At 41.7% G+C, this 22889-nt stretch overlaps 1 protein-coding gene across 1 annotated transcript in view; it reads left to right on the top strand.

Moving 5' to 3' along the window:
* Nucleotides 1-22889, top strand: part of SLC39A8 (solute carrier family 39 member 8) — a 76817-nt gene that overhangs the window by 27641 nt on the left and 26287 nt on the right. Inside the window, exon 2 of the mRNA XM_083179022.1 lies at nt 14304-14457. Within this exon, the coding sequence (XP_083035148.1) occupies nt 14304-14457 (154 nt within the window). The remainder of the gene's footprint in view (nt 1-14303; nt 14458-22889) is intronic.

The raw sequence follows: 22889 nt of genomic DNA on the forward strand, positions 1-22889 counted from the left end.
AATTGGAGATGCGCCACAGCACTAGATTTTCAGCTTTAGAGAAAATGGATTATTTTTGTATTGGATCAAATAAAAATCATGTATAAATATATTTAAGGAAAAAAGGACTTTCTCTGAATCTTTTTGGGGAGTTCTGGTCCCTGTCTTTTATTAGAAGATCATAATAAGTGGATTCATTTGGATCAAAATAAGTACCGTACTCTCTAAAGCTGAATATCTAGCACTGTGGTGCATCTCCAATTTGTTTGTAGTTTTTTATATTGTGTATTGTTGTGGAACTACAAATATCAGCAAGCCTGCACCGCATGCAGGGACTTGGAGAACCACAAGTCCCAGCATGCGGGGCATTAAAGGGCCCACTAGGACTTGTAGTTCCACAGCAGTCCAAATTGAAATTTCCAGAGAAATAAAACTTTTATATATTGTAAGCTCCACTGGGGCAGGGAGTGATGGGAATGTCCAAATATTCTCTGTAAAGTGCTGCGGAATATATATATAAGCATATAAGAAACTGTTAATAAAAAAAATATATGAATATAGTAGTTGCCCCTTCCATTTAGAACAGGCATGCCCAAAGTCAGGCCCGGGGGCCAATTGCGGCCCGTGCTGTCATTTCAAGTGGCCCGCAGCCTCCAGCTGGAAGCGGGCAAAGCATCAGATGTGGGAAGCACAGCACAGGACACTAAAGGTGGGGCCCTGGTGCTGCAGTGAGTAGGTGCCGCCACAGTCAGATGTATTTGGCGTTTTACCCCTGCTGCTGCAATCGTATATCACCCTACTCCACAATCACAGTGAGAGCAGTGTTTGGGGAAGGGGGCAGCAAGGGGAAAGCTTGCTCCCGTAACATGCAGTATGGAGGAGGGCAGCAGCTGGAGCCCAAGCATCTCCTGTCCTTGCAGTGCCTGCTTTGACTCTCCTTCCTCTGGCTCACACAAGGGGCTGGGAAACATACAGAGAAGGGAGGGGGCAGAGTGGTGGACATACAGTGAAGGAGGGTCAGGCTGGGGGACATACAGTGAATGGAGGCAGTGATGGCCATTCAGAGAAGGGGGAGCAGGGGCAGCCTGGGGGACATACAGTGAATGGGGGCAGAGTGGGGTACATAGTGAATGGGGGTCATACAGTGAATGGCAGTCATACAGTGAAGGAGGGTCAGGCTTCGGGACATACAATGAATAGAGGCACTGATGGACATTAAGAGAAGGGGGCAGGCTGTGGGACAGAGTGAATGGGTGCAGAGTGGGGAACATACAGTGAATGGGGAACATACAGTGAAGGAGAGGAAGGCTGGGGGACATACCATGAATGGGGGCAGGCTGGGGGAAATACAGTGAAGGGGCAGGCTGGGGGACATAGAGTGAATGGGGGCAGAGTGGAGGACCATTCTGATGTGATTAATGATTCAAAGAATGTCAGGGACCCTTACGCTGACTACGTACTGCCTACGCTCACTACACTACGCTACTTCTGACTACACTGGTCGTGCGGAACACACTACGCTGCCGCGGCCTATTCTGAAAGGGACGCTACGCTAAGTACGTAACTGCTGCTGTGAAACCTGCGAGTTTCTTCAGTCAGACAAGGCTGTGGTACTGTGCTTAATAAAAATAATACTCAGTAGTTGCTCTGCCACTGCGTTAATATAAGTAAATAAAAACAAACTAATTCTTAAGTCTATATTTGCATGTCATAAGTATGATTTATGTTGATTACGCCCGATCAACTAAATATATTTTATTTGCCTTAATATAAGCACTGGTGAGTTGCAGTGTGAAGTTGTTGGTGACTGGCATGTACAGAAGGTGGAATACTACCCTGTGCTGTAAGTTGATAGGGAGCATGGTCAGTTGATAGAAGAGCAAAAGTAGCAACCAAGTATTAGTGCTGTGGCTGCTGCCAGTCCTGATAGTTTTTCAACAACTATAAAAGGTGGTCCAGGGGGCAGAAGATTTAGGAAAAGGGCATTATCGGAATCTTTTACATTGTAAATAAAAAGACGTAGAAAGTTCTCTTTAACAACCAACAAATATATTTATTTTTTACTAGATATTTATATAGCGCACACATATTCTGCAGTGCTTTACAGCTATTTTCACATCAGTCCCTACCACAGTAGAGTTTACAGTCTATAGGCTTATCAGCATTGATTGTTAAACTGAAAAAATGACAGTTCATTGAGAACAGACAGCCGCCGCCCAAACAGAAAGAAAAAACTCCCCGTCAATTTTTGCGAATTCATCGCAGATTGCTATGTAGTTGCAGATCTATTTGCAAATCCTGGAACATCGTAGAGTACTTGCCTTCTGTGCAAATTTGGATTAAGTCTTGTACAATGTGCATGAGATTTTGACTATATAGTCAAAATGTCATCTGGATCGCATGCAGATCGCATGGGTTTTAACCCTTGCGATCCCGATGCGCGCTCCCGTATCGCAGCCAGAAAGTCTTGGCTACATAGACTATATAGTTCAGATCTGCACTATATAGTCTAAATTGTATGCAGATAGTCTAAATTGTATATATATAGTCTAAATTGTAATATAGTCTAAATTGTACAAGTGTGTACACACTGTTTCTCTTATCTCAACTAATAGTGTGTACACATTTGTACAATGTGCATGAGATTTTGACTATATAGTCAAAATCTCATTTGGATCTCATGCAGATCGCACAGGTTTTAACCCTTGTGATCCCGATGTGCGCTCCCGTATCGCAGCCAGAAAGTCTTGGCTGCATAGACTATATAGTGCAGATCTGCATTATATAGTCTAAATTGTATGCAGATAGTCTGAATTGTATATATTGTATGCAGATAGTCTAAATTGTACAAGTGTGTACACACCATTAGACAGGCTTGAAGTGGTCGATGTCAGAGTCCCACCATAAAAACGCCTGGGCATGCCTACGTTTTTTCAGACTCAAATAGAAAACGACATGTTTCCACCCACAAATGATGGCTTTCTGTCAGTCAAATTGCATCTGCATTCTGATTGCTAACTGTTGCATGTTTGTCATGATATGCAGTTGCACACGCATAATGTGAATGCTGTGTATGCTCAGATGGAAGCGGTACCAGCAGTGGCTGCTGGATGTGACAGGAGAGGCAGAGCACTGGTGTGTGGGTGGAGCTACCTGATGACTCCTCAGATCTCTAAGGCAGTGAAGTAACCGACAATTCAATTGATTTTACAGACTGAAGAATTTGCAGCATAAAGGCCCCCATACACTATGCGATTTTGGGACGATTTCATCCGATTTCGGCACTTTGGGCCGATAACCGGGTGAAATCGGCCCAAAATCACAGGTGCGTGACATCTGATCCGATCAGAAGTCCCGTGCGCATCGGACCGGATCTGGGAGGTAGGACGGTCAGCACATAAGATCACGTCCGACCTCCATGTATGATTATGCCTGCCCGCCTGACAGGCATATGCTTGCAGACTGACTAGGGGAGCAGTGAGGCGGGCAGCGGGTCCTGAGAACTTTCACTACCACTGACCTGGCCGGGCGGTGTGATCACAGATATCAGCAGCGGGACAGGCAGTGCAGTGGCAGGTATTCGATTTTTAAAATACCTGTCAAATGACTGGCCATTCTCTGATTGGCTGAGAGCACAGGAGAATTGGGTCCGACTTGTCCTGGGGTCCTTTAAGGTCAAAGCATGGAGTCGCTACCCCATGCTGAGGTGGTCGGGACCTAGTACTTTGGGGTCATGACCAAAAGTTTGAGAATCACTGTCTTAGCACATGTACATGCTAGGTTTATTAACATTAGGGTTAATTTTGGTGGGAAATAATTATCCAGAGTACCCAGAGGAAACCTGTGTACGCATGGTGGAGACCATACAAATTCCACACAGTGCCATGGTGTGAATCAAAGTAATTCTATCCATTACATTTGTGCTGCGCAACAGTGCCTAAAACAGAACACGATTAAATAGGATGCAATTTTTCAGCAAAAAAACGGCCAAAGTCGCACACTTTCCCAAAATCACCAACTTAATGAAATGCAAATTGTGTAAAAAATTGCACTTTTTGCTACTAATTCGCACATTTTAGTGGTGATTTTTCAATTCGCATCCAGATGTTTTCCAATTAAAAAGTATACAAATCGCAAATTTAATGGGATGCGAATTCGTGGAAAATGTTACTAAAAATCGCTACACAAACAGACCGTTTTGTGACAGAACCATGCACAAAAAACTAACGACATGGGGTCCCCCCTCCTGAGCATAACCAGCCCCGGGCTCAAAGAGCTGGTCCTGGTTTCATAAAATCACAGGGACAAATCGAGTAGGGGTCCCCTGTAATTTATAAAACCAGCACCAGGCTCAAGGGCTGATCCTGTTCCCAAAATACAGGGGACCAAACGAGTTTCAAGAACCAGCACCAGGCCGACCCAGCCAGCAGGGTAATGCCACAGCCAGGGGGGAGACTTTTTATACAAGTCCCCCCGGCCAAAGCATTCACCATCTGACCAGTCAGCATGGGCAGGGATCCTGGGGAAGTGGGGACCCCCCAGTGAAGGGTCTCCCCCTCCAGAATTTGCCGGCCCATGCTGAAGTCCGGGGCTGATAAATGTGTAAAAGTAGAACAAACTATTGTGTATTGTTAAAAGTCTGCGTTGAGGACACACAAGAAGCGCTAAAACCCATCCTGCTGCTAGATCATCAAATGAATAGTCCAACTTTAAACTATTCAAAAAAACATGAAAAATCTTCAAACAAATTGGAGATGTACCACAGCATTAGATTTTCAGCTTTAGAGAAAATGGATTATTTTTGTATTGGATCAAATAAAAATCATGTATAAATTTATTTAAGGAAAAAAGGACTTTCTCTGAATCTTTTTGGGGAGTTCTGGTCCCTGTCTTTTATTAGGAGATCATAAGAAGTGGATTCATTTGGATCAATATAAGTACCGTACTCTCTAAAGCTGAATATCTAGCACTGTGGTGCATCTCCAATTTGTTTGTAGTTTTTTATATTGTGTATTGTTGTGGAACTACAAATTCCAGCAAGCCTGCACCGCATGCAGGGACTTGGAGAACCACAAGTCCCAGCATGCGGGGCATTAAAGGGCCCACTAGGACTTGTAGTTCCACAGCAGTCCAAATAGAAATTTCCAGAGAAATAAAACTTTTATATATTGTAAGCTCCACTGGGGCAGGGAGTGATTGGAATGTCCAAATATTCTCTGTAAAGCGCTGCGGAATATGTATATAAGCATATAAGAAACTGTTAATAAAAAAAATATATGAATATAGTAGTTGCCCCTTCCATCTAGAACAGGCATGCCCAAAGTCAGGCCCGGGGGCCAATTGCGGCCCGTGCTGTCATTTCAAGTGGCCCGCAGCCTCCAGCTGGAAGCGGGCAAAGCATCAGATGTGGGAAGCACAGCACAGGACACTAAAGGTGGGGCCCTGGTGCTGCAGTGAGTAGGTGCCGCCACAGTCAGATGTATTTGGCGTTCTACCCCTGCTGCTGCAATCATATATCACCCTACTCCACAATCACAGTGAGAGCAGTGTTTGGGGAAGGGGGCAGCAAGGGGGAAGCTTGCTCCCGTAACATGCAGTGTGGAGGAGGGCAGCAGCTGGAGCCCAAGCATCTCCTGTCCTTGCAGTGCCTGCTTTGACTCTCCGGTACTTGTGGAGTATCACGGCTCCCATCGTATGGCATCGTATGCCATATGTAGTGGCATACGATGGCATACGATGCGATACGATTTTTACCGATTTTTGAGCATTTTTGCTCAAAAATCGTATGCGATCGCATCGGATGCCATACGATGGCATACGATGCGATGGCACCCAATTTTGCACTGAAATGCATCAAAATGCATTGAAATGTGTATTAAACTAGTGAAATGCCCCCAAATGCCATTTTTCATAGTGCACCACCCCCACTATCAACGTCAACCCGAAGCGTGGCGAGCACAGCGAGCCCGCGAGGGGCGGCGGTACGCGTCCTACGACCGTTTCATACCCCCACTATCCACGTCGGCGTGGAGTTGAGAATAGAATAGTGTGGCGAGCGCAACGAGCCACCGAGCCCGAAGCGTGGCGAGGGGCCGCGGATACCTTCACAGCTATACGCGTCCCCTCGCGGGCTTCACAGGTATCCGCGTCCGCTCGCCACGCTTCGGGCTCGGTGGCTCGCGGCGCTCGCCACACTATTCTATTCTCAACTCCACGCCGACGTGGATAGTGGGGGTATGAAAAGGTCGTAGGACGCGTACCGCCGCCCCTCGCGGGCTCGCTGCGCTCGCCACGCTTCGGGTTGACGTTGATAGTGGGGGTGGTGCACTATGAAAAATGGCATTTGGGGGCATTTCACTAGTTTAATACACATTTCAATGCATTCTGATGCATTTCAGTTCAAAATCGGGTGCGATCGCATCGCATCGCATGCGATTTGATCGCATGCGATGCGATGCGATTTTTAGCATACGATCTGCATACGATGCAGGTCGTGGGAGCCGTGATACTCCACAAGTACCGACTCTCCTTCCTCTGGCTCACACAAGGGGCTGTGAAACATACAGAGAAGGGAGGGGTCAGAGTGGTGGACATACAGTGAAGGAGGGTCAGGCTGGGGGACATACAGTGAATGGAGGCAGTGATGGCCATTCAGAGAAGGGGGAGCAGGGGCAGCCTGGGGGACATACAGTGAATGGAGGCAGAGTGGGGTACATAGTGAATGGGGGTCATACAGTGAATGGCAGTCATACAGTGAAGGAGGGTCAGGCTTCGGGACATACAATGAATGGAGGCACTGATGGACATTAAGAGAAGGGGGCAGGCTGTGGGACAGAGTGAATGGGTGCAGAGTGGGGAACATACAGTGAATGGGGAACATACAGTGAAGGAGGGGAAGGCTGGGGCACATACAGTGAATGGGGGCAGGCTGGGGGAAATACAGTGAAGGGGCAGGCTGGGGGACATAGAGTGAATGGGGGCAGAGTGGAGGACCATTCTGATGTGATTAATGATTCAAAGAATGTCAGGCTGAATGGTCGGCCCCCCACATTTTCACCTCACCAAATCTGGCACTCGTCTCAAAACGTTTGGACACCCCTGATCTAGAACATAAAAGAATGGTTATTTAAAAAAAATCTTCAGAAAGGCATGGCCCATAATTCATTTAAACATGCAGCAGTAGAAATAAGAAATAAAAGTGCAGAAACAGTTAAACAATGCAACAGGTCAGTATCATAGCTTATAAAATGGCCATCTATGATGAAGTGAGCGCAAATAGAGGGAAAAGCCTTCCTTGTTTAGATTTGTTCCACAGAATTATTCTGGGAAATAAATATCCTGTGACCTTCCAAGGTAATAGATTTTATTTTCCTGTAAGTTTTCCATATAGCCACCATGTGAAGGTAGTTAAGGCAACAAAATAGTGTCACTTGTGGGTGATCTGTAAATAATGCAGGAGTGGTACCAACTCTATGAACCTGCTTGATAACTAGGGAGGTTATTCTGGTTGGTGCGGTCCGTTCAGAATTCTTTCGGAGCGGACCGCACGCCACGCTGTGCGGACATGGTACGAAGGAACGCCCACCGGTCCTCCGCATTCGGACGGACTCACACTTTAAGAACAGGGCGTTTACGGACGACATCCAAACCTTGTGTGTGCGGTGGACACACACATATTCTGCACGGTCTTACAGCGTCTGCACTGTCTTACCGCGTCAGAACGGACGGGAACCTGCCCGTACGCATCGATGCAGTGTATTATCGCAAAGCTCACCACTATTATCTGAACTCAGAAATCGGTCACATGACCCACTTATGCAATTAGGCAACCTCATTAAAAAGTGTTTGTTTGGAATTGGAATCAATTAAATCCTAATAGATACTTAAACACATTACTACCACATTCATTACAGACATTAACCCTTACATCATGTGAAGTGCTATTTATTCATTGTCACCCCTGTTATGGTAACTTTAATTTTTGGCATGTGCCAAAGAACATGCTCTTAAAATTTTATGTTTGCCCTAAGTGTAATAAATATAAATATTTATTTTGATCCCCAAATGTGTGGTGTTATTGGTGAATGTAAAAGTGACATGTATATTTATATTAGTGATAGCAAGTTCTGTCCATTGCTTGCAGTGTAAATGTGTGTAAAAAATGCAGCCGTGCTTTCAGCATAGATTTGTGTGTTTTGTAATGGTCCATTTAGGCTGCAAGGTTTCCAATTGAAGCAATGAAAAGAGTGTAATTAATGAGTAATGAGTAGAGGAGTGGATTGTATTGTGTTCAGGTGACATTGGTTCAGGTGCGGCCGTACTAATTGGGCGATCCGAATGCCTAGCGCATGACCGAGTGGTGTCCGCAAAGAAATACTTGCATATGGACACCGCATATTTCTTGCCTTTTGGTTCGTTTGCAGTCGGTGTTCTGTCCGAATGCACGCCTACCATAATTAGTGCATTCCCTCGTGTACGCCCATGTTTACGCCCAGTTTAGCCCACTTTGAAACTACGCCCCTGTGTACTTCCGAATGATGCCCATAATACGCCCATATCTCCCGAGTGAATGCGGTGCACATTTCTGTACGGTATTAGTAAGAACGAGTACGGAGTACCAAAAACTTATTTTTTCCGGTACCTACAACTAAGATCCGCCCTGGAGACTCACTTTCTCAATTCCCCCCCAGTATTTGAAGAATCTTCAATAAAAGCAACCCTAAAAACTGGCGGAAAGGCCAAACTAGTGTCAAGGTTATATAAAAATCTCAACCGTGCTAAAACTAGGGATGGATTGAACGCATTAAGAGATAAATGGGTGGAGGATGTGGGCTCATTGGGGGAGAGTGAGTGGGCTATGGCCATGTCATCCATATTGAAAGCCACCAACTCATTGCGAACACAACAAGTGCAACTGTTTGTTTTCCACAGGTCATACTTGTCAATGACCAGAATGGTTAAGTTTGCGGGCAGAACATCAAACATCTGCCCAAAATGCAACAGCGAGACAGGCACATTTATACATCTGTTGTGGGGATGTCGAGTGGTAGGGGGAAATTATACAGATAATAATAGACACAGGAATAGCTAAAGAAATTCTGACCCCGAAATGTTGTATACTTGGTATAATGAGCAACAGTAGAATGAAAACTGAGGAGAAACTATATGTAATCAACATGTGTTAACTGGCCAAGGTGATAGTGGCCAGAACATGGATATCTAGTAAAGGCCCAGACACCAACAGTTGGAAGGCACTGGTTAATTACACTGTAAGAGGTGAAAATTTTGTGCACTTAAATAGGAATATAATGAGTAAATATGAAAAAATTTGGCCCTACTGGATAGCTTCACCACATTGGAGCAATGTCACAATTAATTGAATGAAATATAATTGAAATTATATAATTAAGCAATCAAAGTATATGCACTTTTTTTTTCTTATTGTTTATTTATATATTATTTATTTATTTATTTATTTTTTGTATATAGCACTGCACAATTAAAATATAATATAAGCTGTATTGACACATAGTAGCCAGATAAAGGCACACAACCATTAAAAACAGTGATATAGACAGGGGAGAGTGTGTCAATTAGTCAATTGGGAGGTATGAGCAAATAAATATACATATGGTATTGTAGATGTGCGAAGGATCATGTACACAGAGAGTTCTTTGTTTCTGTGTAAAAGATCATTTTATGTATAAAAAAGTGTTTAAAGTCAACCTTTGTATCTATAAACACATGCTGACAACGATGTACTCTTTTAAATGTGCTATATCGAACATTGCTGTGACATGACAATTTCATGTTTACAGGCCAAAGCATTCCGGAAGCTTAATTACTGGGATTACATACAACCATCATAAAGAATCACATGTTGTTACAGTAAATCATAGGCTAGGACATCATAATTTTCCTGCGCAAGAAGAATATCAATATAATTAAATAAATTACCAGTCCTTATTGTTACACAATGGAAATCATTAACAGGTCTCTCTAAAGAAAGATGGAGAAATAGCTAATCAGCCTTCCTTGTGAATAACATGTATCTACAGACTATGGCAAGATTGTCAGGAAACTGCCGCGATAACCCCGGGAATGACACACCGAGTGATGCAAAACTTTAGACATTGGTTAGAAATGTGTTTCATGAATAAAGGCCACCATCTGGAAAGGTGTGGACCATTAGGGCAACAGTGTTTAGGTTGACCACTATGGGCATTGATTGATACCATGTTGTCTGCTACTTCTTTCTATCGCCAAGCTATGAGTGTCACACCTCTGTACTACACACACTCACACACACACACACACATATATATATATATATATATATATATATATATAGAATTTGTAGAGAGGCAGGCACTCACCAACACTGAGAGTTTTGTGCAAAAGCAAAGTAGTCTTTATTCGTCACATCATAGGGACATCAAACAGGCATCGACGTTTCGACCCACAACAGGGGTCTTTGTCAAGATCATCAACATGGGTACACCAGACAAGATATCTTGTCTGGTGTACCCATGTTGATGATCTTGACAAAGACCCCTGTTGTGGGTCGAAACGTCGATGCCTGTTTGATGTCCCTATGATGTGACGAATAAAGACTACTTTGCCTTTGCACAAAACTCTCAGTGTTGGTGAGTGCCTGCCTCTCTACAAATTCTATGTTTGGGATCCAAAAATCCTCTAAAGTGGAGCACCGCCCTGTATCCCTCTCTCATGGACTGAGTGCGGTTCCTCCAAAATATATATATATATATATATATATATATGGAAGCAAAGTACCTCTACCGCGCTTGTACAGAAATACGGCAGCACCTCTGAGGAGCCCCCTGTTAGTAAATGATGGGGAAAGGACGGGTAGGGACTTTGTCTGCACACTCTTAATGGGTCGTCAATAACTTTATTTTTAGACCCTTGTTGCCCGCTATTTTTAGTTCATTTGCGGGGGTGCCACTCAAAGTAACTTAGGGTATACAGAAAACTGTGGTAGCACAAGGAGTGGTGCCAGGAAAAGAGGTTACGCTGTTAGAGTGCACACTATCAAGTTTTATTTTTACTGTTACTGTATTGTAATCATGAGTATACGATAAAATTTAACTTTTAATAAACTTGCTTTTTAAAAGATTTCCTCTTTGTTTTTATTCCTTTATGTTCATAGGAAAAAAAGGAGGATTGGGTTTTCTAGGTGAAATATAGAATTAAAATTGTTTACATTTAGACATGGTGCTCATACAAGAAAATGAAATGAGAGGGTGTAGAAGAATAGAATGTTTAAAACAAAAGAATGTCAGAGCCCGTAGTCTGCTGCACTTAATTTGTTTTTTTCAATGTTGTAATTTTATCACAGGTGTTCCCTGGGTCTTATTGTGTCGGTGCACTGTTGCTATTATTGGCTTATGCCCAGCTACCTGCTTAAGTGTATCTGACATAGGAATATATGCTGATATTTAGTATTACCAACGTTATTGGCTTTTAGTTCAGCGTGTTCCTTTATTTCAGAGATAGGTGTGTGTTTGGGTTATTCTTGTCCTCTCAGGGTTTGGGGTTGTATCATCTCCTCAGATCTTAGAGGTTCTATCTGCCCCCATTTGTTGTTATTATATCAGGGTTTCAGTATAAAGAGTTTTGGAAAAAGAATTCTTTTTGTGAAACTCTGTGTATAGTTTTTACTTATATTTATAGCCTTTAAGTTTTGATTTTAATATTTATGAGGTTACACAGTTTGTTTGGTGGGTCTATCACTGTTTCCCTCGATGTGTGTTTCAACACCGCACTAAGGGTCCCTGCCTGGAACGGCAGTTGGAGCCCTGTTGCGGCTTTCAATCACAGATTTATTGGGGTCTTCTTTCAGTGATTCTCCCACCAAAGTTTCACATGTATATATTTATTATTTATTTGCACATATTATATTTAGATAGTTGTTTGGCGCTTATTTGTAGGTTTTGGCTGGTATATTCTGTGTTATTCTTGTGGATTGTGTTTATTTGTTACCACATTGTATCAATTAATTGTAACAGTCATCTCCTGTCTGAATTTGCAGTTTGGATCTTACTGCAATCTCCTGTTTTAGGTATTTTATACCGGTAACTGTTTCAAATGAGATCTAAGACAAAAAAAGGTAGATCTATGCTATAGTATATTCGAATTTTCCCATGTGGAAGGAAAAAAGGCTAATGAAGATTACATACCACTAAGTGTTTTTGGGAGCATTCAGATGTGAGAAAGATGTCCACTTCTCATCTTAATCAAATACCCAGTAAATTCTGAGGGTTTAGTAGCCAAAGGAGAAATGCAATAAACTTGATACCAGATAGTGTTTCTATCTAAGAATATAAATTAAATAATCCCCATTTAAAATTACAGGCTTTCAGTTTATATGGCAGTGATTTTGCCCAAAAAAGGTGGACTTCATTACTTACATAGTGGTGGTAGAGTCCAGGAGTCCACATCCGGTTCTACCACCACTATGTAAGTAATGAAGTCCACCTTTTTTTGGGCAAAATCACTGCCATATAAACTGAAAGCCTGTAATTTTAAATGGGGATTATTTCATTTATATTCTTAGCTAAAAACTCTATCTGGTATCAAGTTTATTGCATTTCTCCTGTGGCTACTAAACCCTCAGAATTTACTGGGTATTTGATTAAGATGAGAAGTGGACATCTTTCTCACATCTGATCGCTCCCAAAAACACTTAGTGGTATGTAATCTTCATTAGCCTTTTTTCCTTCCACATGGGAAAATTCGAATATACTATAGCATAGATCTACCTTTTTTTGTCTTAGATCTCGTTTGAAACAGTTACCGGTATAAAATACCACATGAAAATGCCTGCTATACACGAGTTGTACTAAAAGGACTCTTTCGGGTATGACCATCATGGTTCCTAATTGTGGTGATTGGTTATTCACGGTTAAGTCCAGTGTCATCTCAGTTTTTTTCTCTATTCTTCACCACAAATGAAGAAATAAATCCTTTAATACCTGGGTGTTTCTATAATGAAAGGCTCCTCCGCCATCCTCCTCTCCTCATCATGTTCTCTATTCCCATCATGTTCTACACCTCCTTTTCTTTTCTTCTTTTTTTCTTAAAATGTTTTTTAATAGTATATGTCTTTTATTATATGTATTATAATTGTATGACACAGATCTGTTACAATTTACAGTGTGAAAATCTCTGTACTGTACTGCTGTCAAATGCCCCTGATGAAGTCAAGCTGTTGATGAAACGCGTTGGGCTTATATCATCACTTGGAAGACGCTTTTTAACAAAAATTATTTTTTATTGTAAATTACAGTTATATTGTTGTATATTGGACACAATGTTTTAGACATTTGCACTGTGTAAAGGGCGCACTCTGAGAACCCATTTTCTTCTCTCTCTCTCTCTATATATATAAAGTAGAAAAGAAGAGGGCGGCACTCACGGATTTAAATGTGGAAAAATCTTTAGTAAAAAAGGTGTCGCATAGACCGACGTTTCGAGGCTACTGGGCCTCTTTTTCAAGATATATATATATATATACCTTGTTTTAGGTGGAATATATATATATATATATATCTGTATATATAGCATATATAACAACAGATAAGAGAGGCGCTCCATAGTGCAGAGATCACTTGATAGAAAAGTTTTATTGAATCCAAACTGGATATAAAAGGAGTGGGTAAAACGTACCACACAACCGCAGTCCATGTCCACCATTTTTGTTACCACTAGACACTGTCAACCTCTTGGCTTTCAAACGTTTATACCATAACCTTATCAGAGATTCTCCTGATAAGGTTATGACTGCTATGTAATGAGCAAAGGGCCCATAGTAAAATTAATCGACTATTGAGAGGGGAGTGTCAGAGGACTGGAATATCTTCTATGCACCAGCAGGGTCCAGCTCTGTTTTCTTAGAAGCTGGGAAGGCTACATCCATCTCAGAGTCCAGCACCATGCTGGGCACCACCCAACGCTTCACCTGGCATGGCAGCTGGGTAGTAGAGGACCAAGTAATGTTGCATAGGCAGTGAGGGTGCAGGGAGCGGTAGTGGTGAGTGCCCTACTGAGTACCTCTCGCCTTATCAAACCAGAAGCCCTGTAATTTGTTGTAACACAGTCTGTAGAGTTAGTAACAAGTGATAATAAGCATATTATTGTAATTAAATGGGGCCCTGTGTACAATATAGATGTGCCTTCACTACATATTCTGAATTGAACACTAAATTCTATATATTATTAATTTAATCAATGAAGTGTTGCTAGCTCTGTAAATGGTAAAATATATGTCACAATAATATTCTTTCACCCCCTCTTTTCTTTAGTGCTTTTCCAGTGAAGAAATCTTGGTTAATTATGGAAATGAAATTACAGATACAAACTTTGGTGATGCCTGCCCTACTCTCTTATATCTTGTCTTGTCCCATCCATGTACACATGAAGAAGATGTATCTAGCATGAAGCCCAGTCCATTACAAGGTACAAACAGGTTTTATTCTACATATTTTGTACACATTTGACCAAGCGTTGATATTTAGAACTCCTAGGGCCATTCATTGAGAGCCTTGGGTCGGGTCAGCTTGACAGCGGGCAGCAGATGCAGTCACCCCGTGACACAGTTAAAATGTAGAAAAAAGAGTAACCATGGATCCTGGCTAGACAACTGCTGTCCTTCCATGTACCTAGGCAGTGATTGGCTGGTTGAGTGTACCTTAAGAGTCAAAAATTCATTGGTTATAGAAAAAGAATATGTAGTACATACCTAATTTTCTGCAGAAAAGGTGTCACCCATTATGCACCCCCCTGTCCACTTGTGACGCCACTGCCTGTATACGACCTGGAGACTTTCCTTGATACAAACCCAATCTTCTGTGTTCGTGGATTGCAAATTTTTCCTGTTTCTGAGACTCCTCCTGATGCTTCATGGGGAATGTAGACTTTGTTTTGTGTCCAAGTAGTTGCAGCTGAATTGGGGAACTGGTATGCTCTCATCTCCTGTAGGTTGAATGCTATGCTGTTCCCACATAGTAGAACCCCTTCCCCAGGCCTGGTGGGGTTAGATATGCTAAATAAAGCGGCACAGACTCACATTGACTGTAATATATTTCCTGACCAATAGTTTACCTACAGTAGGTACAAGAATGTAATCTAAAGCAGATAAAACTGTCACAGTTTTTAGGATAAGGCTACGAGGAGGAAGTATTAGGCACTTACAAGGGAGGGTTAAGTTTTGGCTGAGGGGGAGGTGGGCTATATTTAGGTGGTGGGCTATGGGTTGAGGTTTAGGCACTAGTGGGGATGGTTAGGGTTAGGCTGTGGGTGGGGAAGAGGGTTAGGCGGCTAGAAGGGAGGTTAAGGTTTAGAGGGGGCAGTGGGAAGGTAAGTATACTTACCTGATCCCTATCAAGATTACCTCCATCAGATGCTGGCGTTGGTATTCTGACCGCCAGCATCCTGGCAGCCGTTTATTCATATGTTGCCGCTGAATAATGATCGTAAGTTGGTTAAGGCCTGGTCAAGTTGTTAAGTAAAACATTGATGATGAAGTATGTAAAGGCATATGTGCACATCATTTGCCCATATCTGCCCCATCTGCTGTAGATCACGCTAATCTGTCACTGCCCTTTCTCTACGTCTGACTTGCTTTATGTATGTAATTCAGTGTATAGCCCACTTGCTGTTACCTTGTATGGTTATCTGAACTCTTGAAAGACGATGGAAATGATGTGAAATGTATTGAATGAAAATGTGTGTGATATTTTTTACTACAGTTTTTACTAGGTTTAAGACATTAATATTAAATGCCATTGGGTGTAACCTTAGTGTGACCAATAAACCTAGGATTCTCTTTGATCTTGGTAACTAAGATTAGTATTTGCATTCAAAACGTGTCATGCCTCATTATTTTAGTGGATAGATAGTCGTAATGGTTCAGCAGCTGTTTCTTTATGCAGGATGTAACTATAACTTTTCCCTATTCTGAAATATTGCCATGAAACCTGCAATACAGTGGTTCAGATTGACAGTTCCATCCAAATATTAGCCATATATAGTCTATATGCAGTACCTAGGCAGCTCCTAACAGACTCTGGGTGAGATGTACCAAACTTAATGTCATGAGATAATACACTAGCCAATCAACTCCCAACTGTCATATATCAAACAGTTCATTGGCTTGTGCTTTATCTCCTTTCACTTTATCTCCAGTTTATCTCTTTTCCAGGCTTAATATTGTATATCTGCCACATAGAGAGAGCGAGAGAGAGAGAGAGAGAGAGAGAGTGAGAGAGAGATTGAGACAGAGATAAATTACCAGCCAATAAGATTTAACTGCCATTTTACATGATTGGTTTAAAAAAGTGACATTTGGAAGCTGATTGGTTGGTACATCTTCCACTCCAGTTTGATCATTGTTGTATAGATAAAAGTGGCAGGAGTCTAATATTACTTTTCCTTCTAACAACCCTCTTGTGTTTATTCTAAAATAATAAAATGTGCTGCACTGATATTAAACTGATTTTATATGAAATAAATATACACGTGAAAACAGGCTAATGCCTCCCAAACCCAAGTGTTTGGAAGAATTACAACCCACAAGCCAACCTGCTCATATTTCTACTCCCAGAATAAAAATAAGTCACCATTTATGACTTTAAAGAGTCAAATATTTAGAGGGAGCAAATCATATCACCCAACTTTTGCAGGAGAAGACCTGGGACAGTAGGCATGGCTGAAAGGAGGCAGGGTCTTGAGCGGTCCTTGGGTGGAGTTGCGCTGGGCCTCGCATCCCCAGTAGTCATCACTTTGGGGGCGTGCAGCACTCCTCGAGCAGCTGGGCAGACAATGACACCCTTCCCTGCACTGCTACATGGCATGGCATCTATTCAGTGATCACCACCTTCTCTGCCCCCCAACGGGGGACAGTGTCCAATTAGTGGGATTCTCCAGCTGTAATTGGGACAATTGGGAGGTATGAGCAAATAAATATACATATGGCATTGTAGATGTGCGAAGGATCATGTACACAGAGAGTTCTTTGTTTCTGTGTAAAAGATCATTTTATGTATAAAAAAGTGTTTAAAGTCAACCTTTGTATCTATAAACACATGCTGACAACGATGTACTCTTTTAAATGTGCTATATTGAACATTGCTGTGACATGACAATTTCATGTTTACAGGCCAAAGCATTCCGGAAGCTTAATTACTGGGATTACATACAACCATCATAAAGAATCACATGTTGTTACAGTAAATCATAGGCTAGGACATCATAATTTTCCTGCGCAAGAAGAATATCAATATAATTAAATAAATTACCAGTACTTATTGTTACACATTGGAAATCATTAACAGGTCTCTCTAAAGAAAGATGGAGAAATAGCTAATCAGCCTTCCTTGTGAATAACATGTATCTACAGACTATGGCAAGATTGTCAGGAAACTGCCGCGATAACCCCGGGAATGACACACCGAGTGATGCAAAACTTTAGACATTGGTTAGAAATGTGTTTCATGAATAAAGGCCACCATCTGGAAAGGTGTGGACCATTAGGGCAACAGTGTTTAGGTTGACCACTATGGGCATTGATTGATACCACGTTGTCTGCTACTTCTTTCTATCGCCAAGCTATGAGTGTCACACCTCTGTACTACACACACTCACACACATATATATATATATATATATATATATAGGTACAGGTGGGGATCCGGCTCTCCCTGTATGGAAACTCCTGCTGCGCTGGGTGCCCACTTCAATGAAGCAATAGAAGGTTTTTGGGGGGTGGAAGTAGCACTCCAAAACGGCTTTGAAAAAAGGCTCTTAGTCAGTCATGAGTACGACAACGTTTCATTGCTCTTTATTGAGCAATTTCCTCAGGTCATGACCTGAGGAAATTGCTCAATAAAGAGCAATGAAACGTTGTCGTACTCCTGAGGAAAATCCTGAGGAAAATCTTCTGATTGAAACGTTGATGGTATCGAGCTTTGCCTCCTGTCGTTATTTCGAGTGACGAGTGCCGCAGGTCTATGTGTATATTCTTCCCTATTTGGGTTCAGCGGGCACCGCATCATTTACTTCATTTGGGAGAGTGCCGAGCATCTACAAAAACCGTATATATATATATATATATATATATATATATATATATATATAAAGTAGAAAAGAAGAGGGCGGCACTCACGGATTTAAATGTGGAAAAATCTTTAGTAAAAAAGATGTCACATAGACCGACGTTTCGAGGCTACTGGGCCTCTTTTTCAAGGTATATATATATATATATGTATATATAACATATATAACAACAGATAAGAGAGGCGCTCCATAGTGCAGAGATCACTTGATAGAAAAGTTTTATTGAATCCAAACTGGATATAAAAGGAGTGGGTAAAACGTACCGCGAGCGGCGGTTCACACAACCGCAGATGATATCAGCATGGATTTGTAGTCTGTGACAAACAGCACTTCGTTGAAGCGGTTACACTCACTTGCTGAACTCGCTGAACTCGATCGCCGCCAGGCCACGCTCCCACGCGTTTCGTCACTAGGACCCTCTGACGAAGTGTGAGTAGACTCACCGATGGATCACGTTGGCCTGCATCCTATTACAAATACATTATACACCACTAGAATTACCTATTTTTAAAATTCCATTATTTCGTGGTATATTTTATACATTTCATTATAAATACATCACCACTACACATCATCACGTTCACATACTATTCTTTGTACCTTTTCAGGAAATGAATATTTCACTGATATGTACATCATCGTATTTTTATTCTTAATATATATCATATTGATTCTTTATATATTATATCTTTTTATTCACAACCATATCACTGACACCTTCTGTACATTTCGAAAAATAAATTTTTTATGTACCATAATATTTTATTAGGACTGTTGTATATTACATAACAATTTATTTTCACATGTACACCTGTTACAAATATAACAAATGTATATAAAACACATGTTCTTCCCCTGTATATAAGAATTTTAGGTACTTATGTATTAACTGGGCTGCCGATTTTGAAATCGGGTCCATCGCATCGCATCCGACCATATCGCATGCGATGCGATGGACCCGATTTTTCCATAGGATTCAATGTTAAAATGGACGCCACACTTCGGGCTCGGTGGCTCGCTACGCTCGCCACAGGTTTATATCCAACTCCATGCCCACTTGGATAGTAGGGGTATGAAAAGGACCCCTTTTTCCCATTGCATTCCATGTTAAAATGGACTCAGTCCATTTTAACATTGAATCCTAAGGAAAAATCGGGTCATCGCATCGCATCGCATGCGATATGGTTGTATGCGATGCGATGCGATATCGCATCGCATCGCATCTGATTGTATGCCTTAAGTTAAGGCATATAATCAAAAAATCGGCAGCCCAGATAATACATAAGTACCGAATTTTACACACACAAATTTGTATGCATATTTTATATATGATTTATAAATAGACAATAAATTCTCATATTTGTGCCCACACAAATATGACAAATCAGTTCACAATCTAAAACCATCCAACTATAAGAAACATACTGTATTCCTGATAAAATCATATTTGATTCAAAGTTTTCCAGCATTTTGCCTAATACACATGCTGGATATGAAGGTGTTAACAAGCACACCTGAACGATTTACATCTCATGCATATTCATGAGGTGCAGGTACTTAAGGAGCTTCCAGGCGCCCCTCAGGTTGGTCCTGAAGAAGCGTAATAGCGCAGCTGACCATCACACAATGTGTGTGTGCCCCATGTCCCCTTCCCCATTGAATGCATTTTGATCTGTTTTAGAGTCCGTTCAATCAGAGGCGCAGTGTATGATGCCTAACACCACGCACCTCTAAGTATCGGTGGCCGGGCTGATCTACAGTGCTTTCATATACACACCACGATCTTCCCTGAGAGGCAGGCGACTCCTGGCTCCACACCGCCCGTGTGCCGCTTCCCGGCCAGCGCGCTGGTTATCAGACTGCAGTCTGCACCCAGCGTGAGCGGGATGGGATTAAGTTCTGGCAGCCACGAGTTCCGTCCATTTAGATTGGTGACACGGACGAACCTACTGCCTTCACTATATATTAGATTTAGGGAATTACGGCCTGACCTATCTGGAGTAACTATTAACAACTGTTTACCATTAAGTATATTTATTGGGTTACATACGGAGGATTATTCCCACATACCCAGTAACCTTTGACATCACGGTTTTAAACGTAATAATACTCCAGTGAAACAGCACCACTATTTTGATCATATGAAGCAATAACATTTAAATAAGGCACACACAACATTGGGGCTCCACTTTGGACGGATAGAGATATAGGGTGAGATTTGATAGGTTGAGAGATTCGGAAAGTGAGAGATTTGGGAAGAAATATCCAGTTTTTTTAAAGCGTCGATCATTTAAACTGCAAAAATCAAACAGGTTTTGCCATGTAAATGATTGCCGCTTTAAAAAAACTGGAGATTTCTTCCCAAATCTCTCACTTTCTGAATCTCTCATCTTATTAAATCTCACCCATACTTTTTAATTCACATGTCCATGTCCTTACCTTGTATGTTTTGTGTCTTTTATTTTGCTACATTTTAACTAGTCATTGAATAAAGGTTATATTTCATGTGTGTTTTCTTTTGGGTGCACCACACAGAGACATTCTTTTTCTGTATCCTCTTCTGGTGTATCTAATCAATGTCCCTTGGTAGCACACCCCTCAAGATGTATAAACATTAAAGTATCAGACACTATAAGAGAGGGTTGCAGCAACATACTTAACCTTTATCTTCACAGTGCGACTGGCTTGTGCATTTGTTAGGAGTCATCATTTATGACTCACATCTGTCTTGTCTGTCATGGGGTAATTTCAGTCTGTGTTGGAAATCGACTCTGGTGGCCTCCAGTGGTGAGTCTGTGCCATTACAGCCCAATCTCCTGTGAATTAATGTATGCACAAGTCTGACCTTGTTAGGCCTGCTGGGATTGATTGTGCACAGCTGCATTGATTACCTGAGGCCTTCATAAGGCATTCTCACCTATACTACATAGCCAGTTATAGTCCCTAGTTCCTTGTCCTGTGTGCTAGTCTGTTGGTCTGAGCTCCTATTTCCTAGGGGAGTTCTTGCTAGCCTTGTCTCAGCCATGTTGGTATCCTGCTGCAGTCCGGTGTAATCCAGCTAGCGCTCCTGCTGAGCGTCCTGGACCCTGCCTTGCACGTGTCTCAGTGGTGTGTTCCTGGTTCCTGTCAGAGTTCCCCAGTCCTTTGGTTTCAGTGCCTGTGCTGCTGTAGTTGGAGATAGAAACATAGAAACATAGAATTTGACGGCAGATAAGAACCACTTGGCCCATCTAGTCTGCCCCTTTTTTTAAACATGTTACCTCAAACCATATTTGATCCTTATTTTTTTGTAAGGATATCAATATGCTTATCCCAAGCATGTTTAAATTGTACTACTGTATTTGCGTCTACCATTTCTGTTGGGAGGCTATTCCACTTATCTACTACTCTTTCTGTGAAAAAATTCTTCCTCACATTTCCCCTGAATCTTCCTCCCTCTAGTTTCAGTGCATGTCCTCGTGTTCTGTTGCTCCTCTTCCTGTGAAGAATGTCTCCCACCTGTACCTTGTTAAAGCCCTTGATATATTTGAAAGTTTCTATCATGTCCCCCCTTTCCCTTCTCTGCTCTAAAGTATACATATTAAGATCTTTTAGTCTTTCCTGGTACGTTTTGTGATGTAGGCCATGCACCATTTTAGTTGCTCTTCTTTGTACAGTCTCTAATGTATTTATATCCTTCTGGAGATATGGCCTCCAGAACTGAACACAATACTCTAGGTGAGGTCGTACCAATGACCTATACAGTGGCATTATTACTTCTTTCTTTCTACTGCTGATACCTCTCCCTATGCAACCAAGCATCTGACTTGCTTTCTTCATTGCTTTGTTACATTGCCTACCTTCTTTTAAGTCCCCTGAAATAGTGACACCTAGATCCCTCTCTTCCTCTGTAGTTTCCATTATAGTGCCATTTATACTATATTGAGTCTTTGGATTTCTGAGACCCAAGTGCATTATTTTGCATTTTTTGGCATTAAACTGTAGTTGCCATTCTCTTGACCATTTCTCTAATCTGCCTAGATCCTCAATCATTTGTTTTACCCCTCCTGGTGTGTCTACCCTGTTGCATACCTTTGTGTCATCTGCAAAAAGGCACATTTTACCCTCAATTCCATTTGCAATATCACCAATAAAGATATTAAAAAGCACCGGTCCAAGTACAGATCCCTGGGGTACTCCACTTGTAACCTTTCCCTCCTTTGACTGTACTCCGTTTACTACAACTCTCTGTTTTCTGTCCTGCAACCACGCTCTTATCCATTCAACTATCTTAGAATCCAATCCCAAGCTTTCAAGTTTATTTAACAGTCTGCGATGTGGGACAGTGTCAAAAGCTTTACTAAAGTCTAGATAAGCTACATCTACAGCCCCACCTTGATCTATTACTTTAGTCACCCAGTCAAAAAAGTCAATAAGATTTGTTTGACATGATCTTCCCCCAGTAAACCCATGCTGTTTTGGATCCTGTAAATTGCTGGTTTTGAGATATTCTACAACTCTTTGTTTTAAGAGTGTTTCCATCAATTTCCCTACTACTGATGTAAGGCTCACTGGTCGATAGTTGCTTACCTCTTCCTTGCTTCCACTTTTGTGCAGTGGGACTACATTCACTGTTTTCCAGTCCTCTGGGATTAATCCAGTAGCTAGTGACTGGTTGAATAATTCTGTTATTGGTTTTACCAGCTCCCCTTTAAGCTCTTTTAGTATACTTGGATGTATCCCATCTGGCCCCATTGATTTATCCACTTTCAGTTTTGAGAGTTCTGTGAGGACTT

The sequence above is a fragment of the Crinia signifera genome, chromosome 1 (genome assembly GCF_055691185.1).
Source record: "Crinia signifera chromosome 1, ASM5569118v1, whole genome shotgun sequence".
NCBI lineage: Eukaryota > Metazoa > Chordata > Amphibia > Anura > Myobatrachidae > Crinia > Crinia signifera.